At 43.0% G+C, this 20017-nt stretch overlaps 1 protein-coding gene across 2 annotated transcripts in view; it reads left to right on the top strand.

Annotated features, from left to right (window-relative positions):
• Positions 1-20017, top strand: part of ETV5 (ETS variant transcription factor 5) — a 60281-nt gene that overhangs the window by 845 nt on the left and 39419 nt on the right. For both annotated transcript variants that reach the window (XM_042956514.1, XM_042956515.1), the window contains exons 2-5: positions 2536-2654; positions 2792-2879; positions 3037-3084; positions 3179-3229. In XM_042956514.1, the coding sequence (XP_042812448.1) occupies positions 2536-2654; positions 2792-2879; positions 3037-3084; positions 3179-3229 (306 nt within the window). The remainder of the gene's footprint in view (positions 1-2535; positions 2655-2791; positions 2880-3036; positions 3085-3178; positions 3230-20017) is intronic.

Raw genomic sequence — 20017 nt, forward strand, 5'->3', positions numbered from 1 at the left:
GTGGACACTCAATCCCCCAACTCCCACCCCCAGCAGCTTGAGGGCGTCAGGCTGCACCGCGGTTCTCGAGAAATCGGGGAGCATCGGAGCAGCGGCCTGGGAATAGTGGGGAAAACGGGTGCGGAGGGGGGGGGGGGATGGAGAGATGCTGGAGCCTCGCACTGGATTAGGGATCTGTCCGCATTTTCAGAGAGGAGACCTCTGGGGGGAACCGAACTCCTATTGAGGAGCAGTGCCAAGGAGAGATGTTTGGAGGTTTGGAGGGCTGGGGGCATTGGAAGAGGTTGGTAGCGCCCCGCGCCGCAGCTCGGATTTATGAATGTGGATGACTTTATGAATGAAGCGGGTTTCTTTCGTTGGCTCGTTGCTCCCTGCGGCTTTTTTTTTTTTTTCTATCCCTTTTTGTGAATGAAGCATTGAGCTTTCTTCCTAAATCGCTGGGGTGAGGGGCCTGCGTCGGAGGCTGGGCGTGCGTTGGGAGTGGGGGCGGGGGTGCATCTGAAGGAGTTTTCATGAATGGGGAAGGCTGGGAATTGGGTGGAAGTGTGTCTTGTTTTGTGAATGGGGCCCAGCGCGAAGGATCCAGTTACAGCCTTTACCTGATGTGGCGGCCGCGGCTCGCTCTCCCATTCATAAAACCAGGCCCGCTGCGCGCCGCGGGGGAGGGGCCTCGATCGCGCCGCTGCGCCGCGTTAAAGTTTTCCTGGGGGCACTGGGAAGGGGGGACCACAAAGGAAGTGGCTTAAACTCCCTTCAGGTTTTTAAAAAATTATACTTTGAACACGATTTTCCTAGCCCTTGAACTCTGAGAGCTGCTTTAAACATCCTCGATGCCTCTTTTGGGTTCGCTTATGGTAGCTTCTGTCTTTTACTTGATTTTTGAAAAGGTATTTTTGCTCTTCCTGGTGAAGTATTTTACAATTGATTTCATCGTGAGGCTCTGAAAACATGTCCCCCTTCCGATCTTTTCCCCGTTGTCCCCTTTCCCCATAGACATTTAAGAATTTCTAAGGTCACGATTTAATCTGACAGATTTTGAAAGCTACAGAGGACTCATTTTCATGGCCCTGAACTCACTGCCGATGTTTCTCAGATTTTCTCTACGGGTTGGTGACATTTGAGAAAGAGGCTTTATTCTGAGCGTTTAGCGCTGTTTGGAAGGCACGCAGGCAGGCTAACGAGTGTTTTTCTAGGAAATTATGGACTGTGTGCAGTTTTGCTCCTCTCCTTCTTTCTCTTTGACTTTGAAAATACCTGATTACTTGGGCCCCAGTGCTGAGAGGACGTTGGCCCTGAAGGGTTTTCTTGTACCCTGCTCACTTAAAAAAATTGATGTCCACAAAGTGAAAAACACACTGGACGAATTGCCCACGGAGAGAAAGTTCCCTTTTAAAAATTTGTATACAAGGCAAACAAAAGAATTATCCTTAAGCATTTTGCATTATTTAGAGATGGGGTAAATGAAATTCCTGTTTTCTCCATTTTTTTGATTTAACTGCATCTCTGTTTGGAGAATGAAACAAAGTGTTTGGAAAGATGGTACCTTCCTAAAATTGTTACTTGATTCTTCCCAAATTAGAAAATAGTTCCCTCCTTTCCATTTTGACCTTCAGCCTGTTTTCCTAGCTGCAAGACTGGACAGTGCTGAAACAAGTTTAAAATTTTTTTTTTTTTTTTGGCAAGTTTGAGGAAAATTGACTTCACGATAAGAAACAAACTGAATTTTCTTTACATGGATCTTTTGCTTTTAATGTTTGTTTTTAAAGACCTGTGGTAAAGATGCATTTAAAATATGTGTGGTGGAATTTAGTTTCCTTTATCCCTTAGTTTTCGTAGCTATCTTATTTATTTTAGAAATTGGTGGTATCATAGATATTTCTGTAAGTTGCCATAGGAGTATTTGTGACATGACAGACACTATATCTGTTTGCATAGAAGATTTAGGTTTTAAAAGAGTGTTGTGTGAAGATTAAGTATACTTCTGATCGATATATCCCTGGAACTATATGCGGTGTTTTACCACTGACCTACAAACTACTTTTAGAAACACTATGTATGTCAGATTCTTAATTGCCAATAATTTGGAATGCTTAAACCCATTTTCTCTACTTCCTGTCACTGTACTGTCAAGAATGAACTTATTTAAAAAAAAAAAAAAAAAGACCTAACATTACCAATGCCCAGGAGAATCTTCTATTGGAGAGAATCTTGAAATCACCCTTTTATAATGAAAATAAGGGGTTTGGGGCTTTGTTTATATAGGGAGCAGTTAGTAGCAGGTAACTTACCATGTTAATGATAACAGAGAGAGGGAACAATAGCTAGGTAAATCGATGTGACTCGAAGTACGTGAAGAACCTTTGATGCCCTTAACCAAGAGAACTTTTAGTCTGTAAAGCTCACACCTTGAGCAGGCTTTAAGTACCTCAGAGAAAGGTAGTGATTTTGCACAATCCCTAAAGAAAGCATTAGTAATTACTTCATTTCTCTTCCCATCCCCCCTCTCAGTTAAAATCTCCCAAATTCATATTACAGGAGGACCCCTTTCCTCCCAGAAATTACTCAATGCTGAAACCTTTCAAAGTGATATTAGAGGCGTTGGAAGCACCATGGATGGGTTTTATGATCAGCAAGTCCCTTTTATGGTCCCAGGGGTAAGTTTATGTGGCTTTGGTTTGTTTTGTTCCCCCTCTTGGAATATGAATCTTCTCCTTATTGGTTTAGTGGCACAACCCCCTTTTTTGACCCCTTTCTTACCCTTGAGCCTTCACTGTCTTTTGGCCTCTTTCAGAAATCTCGGTCAGAGGAATGTAGAGGGCGGCCTGTGATTGACAGAAAGAGGAAGTTTTTGGACACAGATCTGGCCCATGATTCTGAAGGTAGTGAAGCTTTCCCTTGGGGCTGTGGCTTCCTCCAAAGGCCCTCTATGAACAGCTCTCTGTGAATGGAGCGCAGACTCGCCCTCAGTCTTCTGCCCCCACCCCCACCCCCACCCCCAGGAGTTCTCATGCTGGTGTCTTCTGTTTTCAATTCCAGAGTTGTTTCAGGATCTCAGTCAACTTCAAGAGGCTTGGTTAGCTGAAGGCAAGTTTCTTGGCTGTCTGAGTTTCCATAGAAAACATTTTCCTGTGCTTTTTAATAAAACTTCAAGGTCTAAAATAAAAAATCTCTTTTCCAGCACAAGTTCCTGATGATGAACAGTTTGTCCCAGATTTCCAGTCTGATAACTGTAAGTACCTTTCTGGTGGCGGCACATTTGTTCTGAAAATGTTTGGTCTTGGAACATCCATGCATGGAAAACTCTTTTCGGCCGTCGCCAGCATATTCAGACAGTGGAATGCATTTAGTTTCTTTTAGTAATTCAAAGTTAACCCCCAAAACTTTTGTTTCTTTCTTTGTTGGAGTTATTTCTAAACTGCTTTTATTCTATTGCAGGTGAGATTTACTGAACACAGTTTCATCCTAAATTTCTTTTTGCCTAAGAATATTGCAAGGCTTCAAACTCAAAATTATAAATCGATTGACATTATATATATAAGATGTTGGCCTTAGCATCCATTAACCAGACATTATCATATGGTGTTTTTTGTTTGTTTTATAAATTAAGTCCTTGATGCAGATCATGAACCTGACATTCTTTCTCTTTTAAAAGGTGCAGAAAATAGTTAATGGAAGATTCCAGTTAATTGTAGCTTCCCCACATGTTGTCAATTTTGTTTCTACTTCTGGGTTGACAGAGGGTGGTCACGGCGTGACCTGATTTACCCTTATTTTTCATACAGTTGTCAGGACTTTATCTTTCAGAGGGGAGTGAAAACTTTTTCTTCAAATGGTCATTAAGTGCTCCTATCATTGAGATACCAAATGCAGCAGGAAGCTCAAAAGATGACTCTGGGCGCTGGTAAGGACATGGTTAGCTTTGCACTGATCTTTCAGGGCTGTCCTCAACAGGTTTGGGAGCTTTTATGGTCTAGGCAGAGCTATCAAGGACAAAGCCGGCTGATGAAATGTGAGTGGCACAGGGCAGCTCTAGAGAGCATTAGTCACTGGCGAGTGAGCAGGTTTAAGAGAGGCCTGGAGAAAACGTTGCCTCTCTTGAGAGTTGCATCATAGAGAAATTCATGTCTCTTAGTCATAGTTTATAATAGCAAACACCTGAGCCAGGCAAGGATTCGATTTCTCATTTTGCACCAACAAATTTCTTCCTGGCTTTGTTTTTTTGTTTTATCGTGTGTGTGTGTGTGTGTGTGTGTGCGCGCGTGTGTGTGCGTGTGTGTGCATAAATGCCACTGGAAAGAGGGGGTATCTTTGTATCGAAGTAAAAGCTGGGTGTTCTGAGTCATTAGATGAAAGACCAGATGGACCATCTAAACATTCTTTAATGATAGACCTCCTTTTCAAGGCACAGTGCCATGAAACTTTTAAAGGGGATAAACTATAACCCACAGATGCATAGTTACCTTAGCGTTGTCACAGCTTGCTATAGTTGTTTTCTATAGGAAAGTAAGTGCATGTTAATTATTGCCCTTTGATTGCTTTCAAGTGATTGGGAAGCTTGCCACTAAAAGGCTAAAGATAACCCAGATGTGTGTGTGTGTGTGTGTGTGTGTGTGTGTGTGTGTGTGTGTGTGTTGCAAGATAAAAGACAGGATTTGTAATCCCACTTTGTTCTGTGTTGACAATTTGGCCCAGCCTTTCCCGTTTCTGCTCAGAGCAGCAGAAACTGCAGCCTGGGAGCTTTCTTGGCAGAAGTTCTTTGAAATGCTTTTATGACACTTCTGTTTGTTTCTCCGTAACCCAAAGAGTTAAAAGGGAGATGAGGTGACTGCATTCAAATTTATTTTATGTAACTGAAGCAAAGGTAGACTCTTGAGAGAAAGATGTCCATAAACAAGATTTATATTTGGAGAGATGTTAGGCTAAAGAGAAGGAATCAATAAATGTGTTTTGTTTGGCTCCTTAGAAGTAATTCCTGCTCAACGAATAGAATGTGCTAAACTCTAATTAAATTGCCATACCTACCTAAAATGGACATGCTTTGGGAGATATTTCTGCTTACCAAGTGTGATGTGTTTTTTACTTTGTTTGCATTTTGCTTTAACTTCTTCAGGTTGAGCTTTCCTGGACTTTAAGGATAAAACAGATGGTTGAGAAGCCTCAAAAAGTCTGTTAATAATTCTTTCCCCCTCTCTGACTCTTATTTTGGGAGATAGAGCCTTAAGAAGGATAGCTTCAAATAGATCACCTGGCCTTAGAGGTTAGGTAAAAATACAAGTGTGGGGTGGGATGTCTTTGAGCTGTTCCTCCTTACTGTTAAGTGCGACTGGTTTGCCTTCAGTTGTGGGATGGCCAGTGTAGATGCATGGGAGCTGGCAGAGCCTTGGGCTGGGCTTACTCCCGGTAGCACATGTCACAGCCTTGGATTGTGGATTAACTTTCACTGTAGTCACCTTCTGGAAGAGCCCATGACTATGCCAGGGGAGGGGGGAGAAACTCACTCAAATTTAATAAAATCTTATGAGTTGATTTGAATCAGCCAATCAATGAACTATAAACCAAACTTGCACTTGCCCAGTAAAACAAACCTTTTCCCTGTAGTTGCAAAAGCATTTGTAACAAGTATGTTTCTGTGGCCTGCCACTGATTATAGTCTACCTTTCCTTTTAACGATCATTTGATTACTGTGTGTGTGTGTGTGTGTGTGTGTGTGTGTGTAAGAGAGAGAGAGAGGCAGTGAGAGTCTGTGTGTATGTATGTATGAGAGAAAAAGAAATACTAAGTAATCTGGGTAATTGTTTTTATTTCAGAATGTCAATTTTGAAGATTATAGCTTACTTTTTTCAGTAAGTGCTATGAGCTCAGCTTCTAAAGAGATTATATTTTGTAAGTTTTCCAGATTTGGGTTCCTACCCATAGGCATCCATCCATAAGTGTTATTTGAATAAATGAAACCATTGTTGTCTTCTAGAAATGTTCAGCTTACTTCTAGCTGTATAGATTTCACTTTACATCACAAATACAGACATTAGTAAAGCATCCCCCACTGGAAACTCTTAAAGGTCAAATTCAAGGGAACAGAAAGGACAGCCTGTAGACCATAGGAGTTCTACCAGTGTCCCCCATTGTTCCTTGGTCCTGAGAAGTAACCTTGAAGATTCTGGATTGTTTGTGCTGCAAGTCCCTTGTAGAGATAGTCTTGCCCAACTCCTTCATTTTACAGAGGGGCTAATATAAGGTCCAGGTAACTGGAGAGACTGACTGGTGGTTTGAGGCAAATGGAGAGGTTAGGTGAAATGAAGAGGAAAAAGTTACACAATAAGATCCTTAAAGAAACTGTCACAAAGCTGCAGACCCAGGGGGTACTGGCATGTACAGGTGAGTTCTGGGCTCTCCCTCATTATTTCAAAGACCTAGAGCCAGCACTCAGGAAAGACTTAGGGAGACTGCCGGCTACCCAGTCTGACACCTCAGATTTCTTCATTCCATGATGCTGAGAGACGGATTAAATATCTTGGTGCTTTGAGTATTTCTATCTAGGATTTGGAAGAAAGAGACCTATAAAACAGAAAAATTACAAAACTGACATCTTTTCTACAAGACACCTTAATGTGCATACAGATAAAGCTGTGTGTATATATCTTATATAATATAAATAAGTGTGTGAATGCATGTATATCTATATAAATGTGTGTGTAGCTAGATACGTATATTAACACACAGAGTTACAAACCAGGAAATCTGGGTCAGCAGTTAGATGTGTGTACATTTTTACCACACACTTTCATAGAATTAACTATAAATCAAAGCCATGGATAAGATTGGAACTCAAAGAGCTCAGATTTGTGGGGGGCTTACATTAATTTTTCTGGGCTAAATGCTTGGGCATTTAAGGATATTACTAGATTTTAGCATATATTCATAGTAGTATTTTTTAAATGCAGATTTCAGTTCTAATTTTATTTTTAATCTCATGCATTTGTTTCAATTGTGATATTGTGAATATTTAACTGTCAGCATCTTGAACAACAAAAATATTTTACACTGGGGAAAAAGCATGATAAAAATCTTATTTTAAAACCATGGCCTCTGGGGGCACCTGGGTGGCTCAGTCAGTTGAGAAACCGACTTCGGCTCAGGTCATGATCTCACAGCTCGTGAGTTCAAGCCCCACGTCGGTCTCTGTGCTGACAGCTCAGAGCCTGGAGCCTGCTTCAGATTCTGTGTCTCCCTCTCTCTCTGCCCCTAACCCACTCACATTCTGTCTCTGCCTCTCTCAAAAATAAATAAACATTAAAAAAAAGTTTTTTAAATAAATAAAAACCATGGCTTCCATAGCAAATATAATTAGAGAATTGTTGGAAAATCCAAATGACCTTATTTTCCCCTTGAAGTGTTCTTTTTTAGATCTGTGTTTCAAAAAGAATTTGGACCGACTGAAGGAAGTACTAGTAATTTCCTAAGGACTGGCTAATTAACTGATAAAATCGACTTTTCATAAATACATTGTAATAGGTGGCTGGGAAAATAGAATGAACTGTTATGGCAGCCCTTGATCCTAAAACACATTGATCTTAATCTTGTTTCAATATGAGATTATTCAACTGGATTTTTTTTTTTTTTTTTTTTTTTACTACATATGAAATTGACATAGTAGAGGCAGTGCCTTCCTTTTGTAAAGGGCACATCATTTTGGACCCAGTTTGTAACAAAACTCTGGGTTTACTTTCTGTGTGGCCTTGGGCCATTTTTATTTGAAAAGATCATCCCAAATTCTTTTTGTTATGGAAAGTAAGAAAACAACAGTAGGCACTTTGAAAATAAGAGATTTGAAGGAGTCAAGGCTATCAGTTTGTCTTTTTCAAGAGCTCTGGAGAGTTCTGAAGGTAGAAGACAGAAGAGGGCTACATCCAGGACGCCAGAGGGATATGTGGGGGGGAGAGGTTATTTGACTCCAGGCTACAGTGTAACTTTCAAAGTCTTTGTTAGCTAGCCCACTACCTTACCACTGAGAGGGTGCTAAGTGACTTGAAATCCTTCCTGTTTTGATAGCCAGCCTCCAAGATCCTTAGACCAGGACTCTTAAGGATCCAAGACCTAGAGTTCCCAGTTACCTAAGAGAGCCATATGTTCACACAGAATCCATTTTATCTCATTTTAATTCAGTCAGGCGTACTGAAACCAGTGAATTTTTCTCTTCCTCTTCGATGTCTTACAGCTCTTAGGCCTCTAATAAGACCCAGTAACCTTCCCAGACCTTTGTGCTTGGCAAGAAAGACTTGGGATGGGGAATTACATGTGTGTCTGCCCCAGGCAGATCGCTTATGTAGATTCCAGAGGTAACAAAATCCTGGTAGCAATTGAGAAATTACCATCTATCCCCAGTTTTCAGCATTCTTTACTTTTATAAGATTAAGACGTAGATAGCATGATACAGCTGAGAATTTGTATTATCTGCCATTTCTCCCATCTTAGAGTATCATTGTTTTAATTTCAGTCCCAGGAAAAAACGGTGGTGGTGGTGGGGTTGGGTGGGGTGTGTGATTCTCTACCCAGAGACTGTACCCTCCACATGTTTCTCCAGTTTCAGTGGTGGTAAAGTACCTCCAGGCTCAGAGGCTGACAGCCCCCTCTCAGGCACATGGCTGCCCTTGAGGCAGCTTGGGCCCCATCTGTGCCCTGGCACACAGTGCTTCTCCTCTTGGAATCCAAGGAGCTCAGAGTCTTGTCATGTTGCAGCTCCCAGCTCTTGGACAAGTGCCAGGCATGCTGATGCCAGTACCGGATTAGGTTGCTTTTTTAAAAATTCATTTTGTGAACTCATCAAGCTCATTTAACAGAGGCTTTGGTCGACGGTTTCTGTCATTGTCCCAGCCTTCTGAGAGGCTCAGCTTAAAGGAGGGGCCGTAGTGTAGATGCTGGCCCCTAGTGTAGATACTGGTGGGCGCGTGTGAATGTGTGTGTGCGTGTGCGTGTGTGTGTGTGTGTGTGTGTGTGTGTGTAACCACAATATAAGAACACTTTAGGCTTGGCAGGTAGATGACAATGGAGTAGCAGCTCCTCTCAAGGAGAAGAGCCCCTCTATAGCAAATAAAGGGGGCTCCCCTGCCCAGGAGGAGGAAGCGTCTGGGGGAAAGCGGCAGTGTAGGGTGCAAAGACTCCAGGGAGAAAGAAAAGATCTAGCTATCAGGAGGCCAGGAGTTTGCCACTGGTCTGCAGAGCAGCCAAGGAACCAAATGGGGATTCTGTGGTCAGAAAAACTATAGAGGAATGCTTCCCATGTCCCCATCTGGGTTCACTAGTGTTGGTAATGGGGGCAGGCAATGAGAAGAGGTAAACAGAAGGTATTTGAAAATAGCCAAATGTGTTATGGAAAAAAAGAAACAACCATGAGCTAATTTATGGATTTGATTTTCATAAAGTAGTATGCTTTTCTTGCAATAAACTCTGGCTGTCAGACTGGCTTTATCAGATCTCCTTCAGGGTAATTATTGAAAAGTTGGGAAAAAATCTCGAAGAAACCTAACCAGTTTTTAGCCTTGTACTTTGCGTTGTCCTTGGAGTAGTTTCCACCCGCCAACCCCAGATACTCATGCTCTTCCCTTTTGATGTCTCTTGGGCATGGTGTGTGTGTGTGTGTGTGTGTGTGTGTGTGTGTGAGCACGTACAGATTATAAACCTTCCAAGCCCGATGTGAAACCAGTAAAAGAACTGTGAAGCTGTTCTTAATAGGTGGCTTGCACCCTCCCCCCCTCTGCAGCCAGAGAATCTAGTAATGTCTCCAGAGACCCTCTCCCTTGGGGAGGATGCCAGGTGGCTCCTGATGTAGCTATTGGCAGTGAATGGAAAAGCAGGGAGTCTGGAAAGGCTGAGTTCCATAGAGAGCTGTCCTCTAATACAAACCAGCTTGCCCCCAGGAGGCAGGAGAAATACCTGTGAAGTCTGTTTCTCTCAGCTGGTAGCTATAGTCAGATTCTGAACAGGGCAGCACTGGATAGTTTTCTTTTGCCAGAGGGCACTTGCTGACCTTACAACTGACTTGCACATCCTTGCAGATTTCAGATTTCAGCCAGGGTCTTGGCCATCTGAATCTTAGGGAGGGTGCAGAGCAGGCAGGCGCCTGCAGTGTCTGAATTTCTTACATAAACACAGCGCACTGGGTGAGCAAGCGTCCCTGTGGCGACAGCTGGGCTCTGTTCCGTCTGCCCCAGCGAGCTGAGCTGCTGAGTCCCCCTCTTGCCTGAATGGAGCATTCCAAATTGGTTGTGAATGGAGGGCGGGGCTCCCTTGCAGACTTTTTCAATGAATAACCAGACCCTATTGTGCAGCCTGTGGAAAAACAACCAACTCAAACAACACTGGGACTGTTAGAAATATGCTTGTGATTGGCAGCTTGGAGAACCTCCAAAATTAGTTTCCTTTGGCTTCCCCGCTGCTCCCTGTTCTCCGAGCCTGGGCTTAATGAGCCCGGGCTTAATGGGGTTCCAGTTTTCTTTTAAGTGCTGGCTTTAACCCCGCCACTGCCAGGCTGCCGGCCTGGGCTTCTGGGGTAGGGCTGCTACTGCCCAATGAGGCCGCCCGCCTCTCTTTGTCTCTGTTTGTCTCTGTAGCTGTCTAAAGGGGGTGCTAATAGGAGAGGGTGGTTTAGCTTCCCTGGAGAGAGAGGTGTTGAGACTTGATCCAAGGATATTACCCTTTTATCTCCCGCTCGCCGTGGGGCTGTGGCTTTAGCTCCTAGTGAAGATTGCTGCCTGCTCTTCCCCTCCAAGCTCCAGCCTCGCCTCCGGGCCTCCGGGACTGAAGCTCGGGTGTTTGCCTGCCACAGCGCAGCAGAGGTCTCCTGCTCAGGCTTACATTTGGACTTGGGAATGACAAAGCTGTAATTTCCCTACTCCTTGGCCTTCTCTGTCCTGTTTCATTTGCCACTGTGGTCGGATACATGTCATTTTAAAATGATACTTCCCAGACTGTTACTCAGCTACGGGGGAGCTTCACTCCGGCTGTGACCCTTCCGCTGGGCACTCATCAAATGCCTTGTCTCCTCAAATGAACATCACAGGAAGTACCAGAAAGAACCCAGCCTCTGTGCAACCTCAAAACCCGAGAGGCCTCCTCCCCTGAAGTGAGGCCAGGTTCTAGGGGTCTGCTTGCCTCAGCTGCACCCACCTGAGACATCCTCCACCATCTTGGCCAACAGCTCACAGACACGTGCGGTCAGGACAAGGGCCGTGCGGGCTAAACCAGGGCCACCGGATAAGCATGAAAAGGACAATCCGTGAAAAAGCAACCCAAAACTTAGTAGTAACGATTCAGTGCAGCTGCTTCAGGGTTTTAAAGAGCTCTTCTGAGTTCCTATCCCTCATCCTCACCACTGAGATGAGACTTGCATTTGTGTTTTGCTATAACGTGGTGTTTTTTTTTTTTTCCTGAAATATTTCCCTCACTATAAATTGGGCCTGCAGGAATGTCTTCCTTTCCCCATTAAAAAAAGAACAGGCCTGGGCAGATTGTTCTTTTGTGAGAGACTTTGAAACCTCTCAGGAGGTAACCCTAGATATCAGCTGTGTAAGAGGATGCTGATATCTGTGCTTCTCCGGAGGGGCTGAGGAGGACTTCAGCTTACATAAACACTTTTCAGCTGAGTGCCTGGAAATGCTTTGTGACTGCCTGAAAGGGCACTTAATGAGGGTCCTTTATACTTTTCCCATAGAAAAGGTAGAATAGACGAGGAGGCTGTGTCTTCTACGTGGCTGCAGGCCCACAGTAAAGACCAGATCCTGGAGTGCCTACCCCAAGTGTTGAAATCTGAATCTTAATATAGAATAATTTAGTGGTGATGACATCACAGTGACGAGGGCTACTCAAGTCAGAAGATTTCTGCCCCTCAATTCCTTTCCCTCTCCAAGGAATCTTTCTTGAGGAATAAGGAAAAAGCAGCATAGGGTTTTAATGTCTTCTGTATTTTGATGAATATTAAACTTAGTCCCTGCTTCCCGACTCACATTCTTGTTGAAACAGGAAACAATTTCTCTTAGGCTCTAAGTGTCTCCAAAAGCAGAGAATCCCTGTGTTACGTTTCTTTATAACTGCTGGAGCCATAGCACTGAGCACTGCACACAGCCACTACTTGGTGAATGCATTTTGCACACCAGCCCGCTCTCTGTTATGAACCCTTCCCACTCCCCTCTTTCAACAGCCCCCAACACCAGCCTCTAACCGCTTAGAGCAGTAGAGGATCTCAAAACCCCAGTTCTGAGAGTCCTTGGGATGACCTCAGAGATAAATAGGAAAAAAACTAGTTAGGACTAGTTCTCATTTTCTGATTCCTCCTTCAAACACATCCTCAAGCCAACTCTTCCCAGGCTGCATTTAGACTTTGTGCAGCTAATGCTATGTTTCCCAGTAAAACTGCATGTGCTAGAGAACAAGTCACAGTGTAGGCACCCTTGACGCACTTGCCCAGTTTCTGCTTTTAGGAGGAGGGCCATAGATAGAACAGTTCTCGGAGAAGCTGATTTCCTAATTTCTCTAGAGTTGGGATTTTCTCCTGTCAGATTCTAAGTTTGAAGTCAAAGATGAAATTGTCCACAGTGCCTAGGTCCCACTTAAAAGACTTTTTAATGATAATAAAAGTATTATGAGCACTTTTCTTTAATGCCGGCTTAGAGAAGAATCGTGTAAACTGGGAATAAATTATAAGAGGGATGTTGAAGAAGGTTTAGTTTTGCATTTTTTTCACCATTCAGGAAAAATGCCCTGTTTCCCCTTTTCTTGCTGGTGTGTTGCCCGATGAGCAGCTCTCCGTGGTAAAATCTGCTGTGGTTGACGTAAGGCCCACAGTAGAGGAAGCCATCCTGTCATCTCTGCTGCAAAGGCTCTCAGTATTTATTTACTTAAAAAAATTTTTTAAGTATTTTCATTTATTTATTTAAGTAGGTTCCACACCCAGTGTGGAGCCCAATATGGGGCTTGAACTCACGACCTGGAGATTGGGACCTGATCTCATATCAAGAGTAGGATGCGTAACCAACTGAGCCACCCGGGCACCCCACCAAGGCTCTCTTTAGACCTATTTCTCACAAATGAAAAGTAAATAAATAAGTTGTCTGTCATATTGGCAAAAGTCGAATATTAAAATTCTTTGAACAGCTGCCCCAGGAAAGGAATTAATAAGAACAATGTTCAAATTTTCCTTTTGGGGCAAGGAGGCCAGTCAGCTACCTTTTTATCCTACTACTCTCTGTCTGTGTTTTGTTTTATGTTTTTTAATTTGAGAAAGAGAGAGCTTGAGTGGAAGAGAGGGACTGAGGGAGGGAGGAAGAGAATCTTAAGCAGGCTCTACACTCAGCACGGAGCCCCAATGCAGGGCTCGCTCCCACGACTCTGGGATCATGACCCGAGCTGAAATCAAGAGTTAGATGCCCAACCGACTGAGCCACCCAGGTGCTCCTTCCTGCTGGTCTCTTAAGCTTGAAAGTAACCAAATGCCCCAGGTGGAAGCCAGTTCTCCAGGCTGTGGGTCTAAAAAAGCCCCACCCCGTGGTAGTTGTAACGGGGTGGTGCATTTAAAGCCAGAAGAACCGCTTATTTTTATCCTGACTCTCCTCTGAGTCAGCTCTGTACACTCGCATAAGCCTTTTACTTGACTGTCAGATGCTTTGGTTTCTCCACGGCCCACAAATTTGGGGATGTGACACATTTATGCAATTAGATATATTCGTTCTGTGAAAGAGCCTCATATCTGTTAATACACAAGCCCTCCTTCAAAGTTGGGCCAGTTCTTTTCGAATCTCCTTGTCGTCTAATTTCTAACTCTTCTATTCAAGGCCTCTGGGTTTCCATTTTCAAATTCTAAAGTAACAATTCTAAATTGTTAGGATAAATGCGTCCTTTGAAGAGAAGGAACTACCCAGATCCAGGCTGTTACAAAAATAATACTGTGGTATGGAGAATGTGACCCTGAAGTAAACCTGCAACTAATTCATCTGTGTCAAAACAACAACAACAACTCTGCTACTGTTGGCATTAAATTATCTTCCTTCTTTGATAGCAGGTTTTCTGTTTAGAAATGACTATTCGGAAGATTTGCAATTTTGTGCTGAGGACAAGAGGGAGCTGTTCCGTGATAGACACTTGTTCTTACCCACAGTTTCCCATCTGTGAATCAGGACGTTCCTGATTCAGTACCTACCTCCAAAGTGGGTTCCTCCTCCTAACACCACCACTTCTTTTAAGGAGGATTCATATACGGAATCGATTTCCTTGTGTTTCAGCCAGATTTAGAATAGAAACCTTTAAAAATCACCTGTGTCGTTATGGTTATACTGACAGAGGTAAAGAAAGGACAAGATCAGTATCCCAAATTCCGTTTAGCAACTGGTCCTCCTAGATGACCAAAGAAAGACATGACAAGCCAACTTTTTACCCTGGCAAACTCTCCTCAGGACCACAGGTCAGCCGTGAGGACTCTTGCTCCTAAGGCCTATAACAGGCCATTATCGACCTGAGCTCTTCCCGGGGCCCACTCAGCCTTTGCCGGTGGAGAGTAGCTTCCAGCCCCTTGCAAGAGAAGACAAAAATAGCTCTGAGGATCACTTCTGCTCTTCTGAGCGAAAGCTGTCCCCCTCGCTGTCTCTCCTATAGAACTTGGGTGTCATCCTTGACTTGGATCACATTTTCTCCTCTCTGGAGGGGGAGTAAAGAGGCAGGGGAAGCCTTGAGCCCCGCCTGGAGGCTAGGGTGCCTCCCGCCCCCATATTCTGAGTGGTCGGCCTGAGAGGTAATACAGTTGTACATTACACAGTGACCTCCCAAACTGACTTTCATGGGCGAAATTTAGTTTTTCATCTTATGGCAAGTAGTATTTCGGTTGGTGATTTGATTCTGAGATACCACGTGCTAGTTCTGCCAGCCAGCTGCTGCCATTGCTGGAAGAGACCGTGGAAGAAGGGGGAGGGGAGGGAGGCCATTTATTTGCGGGATGTTGTAATTGTTGAGCTGAGCCTAGCAGAGGCAAACCTCCAAACCACCCCCTTCCCCTCCCTATTATATGAAGTCACTAGATGATATAAACATTATAGTTCAAATAATATGATCCCAACAGTAGAAAACACCCCAGTAAAGCCCTTTCCTGTGAAGCATAATCCCTGTCAAGTCAATCCCCCTTCCTACAGAGAAACTTAAAACCTCTTGTAAGTGTAAAACCACCGTGGTTTTTTTTCTCTTCTTCTTTTTTTTCTTTTGTCTTTTCCTGCTTTTACCCTAGCCAGAAGGGCTTTGTGTGAGGGTCTAACAGAAGCTACAGGCTGGGGGGCCCCTTGAGCTGGAACTGCAGATGTGGTTCAGCATCCTTGGAACTAGATTTCTCTGTAGTTGAATCTGTCTCGTATCATACATTCCACATTCCAGGGAGTAGTGAGGGCATAAAATGCCATAACGCCGGCCCTATACAAAACAAAATTTAGGAACCCTTCGCTTTCCAGAGCCAGTGTGAGCGCTGCAGCATCCTGTCACTGATCCGATGCCAATCCTGTGTACAGCCGGCCTTTCCCCAGAGAAAGCAATGTTCTGCAAGCTCCACGTGTATCCATGGCACGGCCTAGACCCATGTTGCCATCAGCTCCAGTCCCTAGAGATTTAGGGATAGCCAAGGTAAACAGAAAATGGAAGAGGAGCTTACACAGCCTGGCTTCGTGGTTTTAACTGCCTCGTGGTATCAATTCTGTTGTCTGATTTGAAACCCAGGTGGAAGCAGTTCTATCAATAACTCTAATTCCTGTACCCTGGGAGGAATTTACTGCCTTTGCAGGTGGCCACTTAGAGATATTTCAGATACCACTCTCCACTAAAGCTATTTATACATTTTCAAAGTTGGGCCAGTTCTTTTCTAAGCTCCTTTTCCTCCCTTTAATTTCTAACTCTTGTATGCAAGGCCTCTGGGTTTCCATTTTCAGAATTCTGAAGTAATCTTTTGATGTCCCCACTAACCCTGTTTTTCTGCCACCCCATCTGTGAATTGGGAGTGAGTTCTCCAGAGACCAAATCTCCACCCTGTCTTTCAAGTAAGTACCTATCATCTTTAATAAGAGCTCACCAATGGGATTCCTAAGCTTGCATCCCCAAAAAGTTTCCAGGTCTTGAATTTCCAAATATTTGATATAACTTCATCCACTCTTATGGGCAAAGAAAGGTATCTTCTTCCCTCACCCTTTTCCTTGAGCAAGACCTGGCTCCAGGGTTTTTTTTTTTGTTTGTTTGGGGTTTTGTTTTGTTTTGTCGTCATTTTTGGGTTTTGTTGTTGTTGTTGTTGTTGTTGTTATTTCACTCTAGTGTTCCCCAGCCATGTTCATGCAGGGTCATAAGACTTGAATCTCACTCTTAGGTTAGCCCTTTTCAAATAGCAGTGTAACCCTAACCCTACTTTTTGGATCTGCCTTTTCCATAATTCATGTCATGATAGTAAGGTCAAAGTCTTTTTTTTTTTCCTTCGGCTTATTGTGTTACCCCAAGTTTTTAGCTCTAAATCATGAAAAAATAGAGTGGGTTTTTTGTTTGTTTGTTTTCCACACACCCAATTCCTGAAGCCTCTCTTTTGCTGACTGTACGTTTTCCCCACTGCATAGAAGAAATCTGATTCCTGAAGCCAGATGTTCCAGGAACTAGCTTTATCAGATCCTAATTTGGCTCTTGCGTTATTTATCGTACAGAAGATAATATTGGTCATATAAGAAGGGCTTCTATAATTGCTAATTGATGAATTCTGCTACCTCATGGTTGGTTCTATACCTTGGGGCCCAGAAATAGACCACCAGGGTGATGATACTCAGTCCTTTGGTCCCCAACAAGCAACTTGACAAGTAGGAAAATATAACCTGGAGTAATCAACAGCGTAACCACCACCATGATTAATCACCAATCTAAAACCCTGAATACTGCCACTGTGCTAATCCTGAAGAGAACTTTCCCTGTACCTACTGATACCACATTCAATCCCAGAGAGGCAGCCTTGCTTTCTCGATGTGGGATTTTGCTGAGGACAAATGCAGCCATTCTTACAGTTTGGGACTGCAGAATGAGTCTGTCCTGAAATCTTAGTCCGTGCATGTGTATGCTGACCTAGATGCTGGCTGTACCAGATGTTTGTCATATTTCCCATGAGTTATATAGAGAGCTTTGATTCCACAGCAGAGTCCTACTGCCATCCTTGATTCCTAAAACGTAAATGCACAGGGGATTCTCTAAGCCAACATACTTTTAAAATACAACTTGGGTCTTTAGTCCACATACCTTTCTGATCTAGCCTGGTAGGCTAAGTTAGACCAGTTGGAGCCTCCAGAAACTCTTGTGCCTTTTTTCTCTAAGGCTCAGAGCACCAAAGGCCAAGGCTGCCCATTTCAAGCCTCTTCTCCTGGCCCTGCCCACCCTTTATGGACAGAAGGAGCCAAATTAGCTGCTTAGAAGGGAAGAGAATGAAGGAACCTCAAGGAAGAGAACTTTAATTCTTTTTCATTCTCCCAACCTTCACAGATTGGTGATGACGACATTGTGTCCTTTTGAGGACTCTAGGGATAAAATCTAAGGAGTTGTCCACCTGTTCTGGTAATGTTCTAAACCTGTTGTGCATATGTATTTACATGTGTTTACAAGGAGTAAGAATGCTTTGTGGTCTTGAGTTGGGCATATGTTTTAGTTCCCATTATGTATGTATTAATGTGTATGTGGAATTACTGATAGATTTCATTTTTGTTAATATTTTGTACTTGTGTAATTACTGTCTTTTTACGCAGGCAATGGTAGAGGTGGCCATGGACCATAGTCATGATGATAGCAGTGGCACTTTTCATTTTACCCTCTCTTGGGTGTTCTCTTCTCCTGAGTAGACCAAGGCCAAAAAAAGTATTTGAGAACTACTGGCTTAGATGTTAGAATGTAACCAACATTTGTCTTTGTGTAATTTTAGATTCCCTGGGCTGCATCACCCAAACATGGTCAGGGATAAACAGGATAGTATCCTTCCAATTTGGTAATGGGCCCAGGGTAGCTTTCTTCGTGTGTGAATGCATGGTTTTGAAGTTCTTAGCACATCTACTTTTGACCTGTTAGTCAACCATAAGAAAGGCGTTTTTTTCCTCTGAGTATCTCAGAGGAGATGGGGTATAATATCTGTCTTATTGATTGATTTTTAAAACATATTCCTGTATTTGCTTCATTTCTCTGTGTATAGATTTTTTTTTCTTTCTGAACCATTCAAAAGCAAGTTGTAGACATAATATTTCACCCCCAAATACTTTAGTGTACATCTTCAAAGATTAAGGATATTCTACATAACCTAAGAAAATTAACTTTTATTCAATAATATTCAGAATTCCCCAGTTGTCCCTTAAATGTCTTTTCTAGCTGATACTATCATTGACTTTGTTCTCGGATTCAAGTAAGAATCATCTATTGTATTTACTGTTATGTCTTTTTTATCTTCTTTACAACAATCTATCCCTTTTTCCCCCATAACATTGACCTTTTTTTGAAGGGCCCTAGACAGTTGTTTTTTAGCTGTTGACTTTTGGGGGTGCATTTAAAGGGTATGTAGAAATGCAAACATATAGAAATGCTGGCCTGAGGCACAGAAATGTCCTATAGGGTGCTGATTCTCTCACTCTTACATCCATGTTATTGTGTTGACTTTAAAATACTGGTAAAAGAACAGAGCAAGTCAGCTGGAGATATTTGGGGCAGAGATAGTTTGTGCGTGTTTGAGGAGAGGGCTTTTGAGGGAATCATTGAAATTTTTTAGCACAGCTTACTAAATAGTTGACTTTACTATTTATGGATGATTTTTCACTATATTCAGTTTTTAAATTTATGCTTACCAAGGTTAGCTGTGTTAGATATTAAAGAAAACAGCACATTCTCCCATACCTCCTCCAATTCTGCTTTTGGATCTTGTGCCCCCTAACTGCATTTGATAACATTTCAAATTTTTATTTTTGGAAACTGTTGCTGGGCAAAATTAACGTTAACTATTACAGTGGGTTTGAGTATGTTTCTTATTTGGTTTGGAAATCCAAAAGGCATCTCCTTTTCCAGATGCTCTTTTGAAGTGCCAGAACTTATCCACTTACTTTATCTGCCTTAAACCTTCTCGGTTCCCAGAACAGGGTATTATCTCCTGTCCTTGTCATTCACCAGGACTGCGATAGCAATTACAAAGAATATTGAGACATTAGGAATATATTTTATTCTTGAAATGAATTTTTAATCTACTCAGCCCTAAAATAAAGACCTCTTTCTGACCTCTTCTGGTAATATGGTAGGATATAAAAACTAAGCCTAATTGTATCTAATCTTTTTTTCTTAGAACTAGCTATTTTGCGCTTTGTCTCAAAATTTGTCCAGAAAAGGCGAGAGCTAAGGAAAGGCAGCGGTATATTGGAAAGTAGGCCTGTTGGCTTTGTTGTGCTGTTCAAACCACAGGTCCCAAGGGACACTACATCTGGTGACTTAAAGCCCTCCAGTCTTTGCCAGTAGGGTACTCTGACAAGTAGAGGGTAAATGAGAAGAGAAGAGATCACACTTGCTCTTTCTGGGTGGCTTCTTTGGTTCTATTTGACCAGTGTCCTTTTCATACTCACACGTCCTTCTGCTTGATGGTCCTTCCCTCTGCCTTCTTTCCTCATGCTCCACTCACTGCCGTAACCGAAGAACAGTATGGGCAGACGTCTTGGGCTCTCTCCACCCCCCGCCCCCATTCTTGAACTAAACAGTACATATTTCCTTTCTGTGGAGGGAAGTGAAGTGGGATGGTAGTGGTCTAAGTGAGGAACAGTGACCTAAAGCCAGCGGCAAAGAGAGTAGTAAGCTTAAGAATAGACCTTCACTTTAGGATTACGACTCTGGAATCTCGAGAAGTCTCTGACCACGACTATATTCCACATCACGTTTGTTCAGAAGGGCTCTGAGAGGCTCGAGAGACATAGGCTAGCCACCCCAGACACAGCCTCGTGGACATGCCATTTGGAGGCAG

The sequence above is a fragment of the Panthera tigris genome, chromosome C2, assembly GCF_018350195.1.
Source record: "Panthera tigris isolate Pti1 chromosome C2, P.tigris_Pti1_mat1.1, whole genome shotgun sequence".
NCBI classification, from domain to species: Eukaryota; Metazoa; Chordata; class Mammalia; order Carnivora; family Felidae; genus Panthera; species Panthera tigris.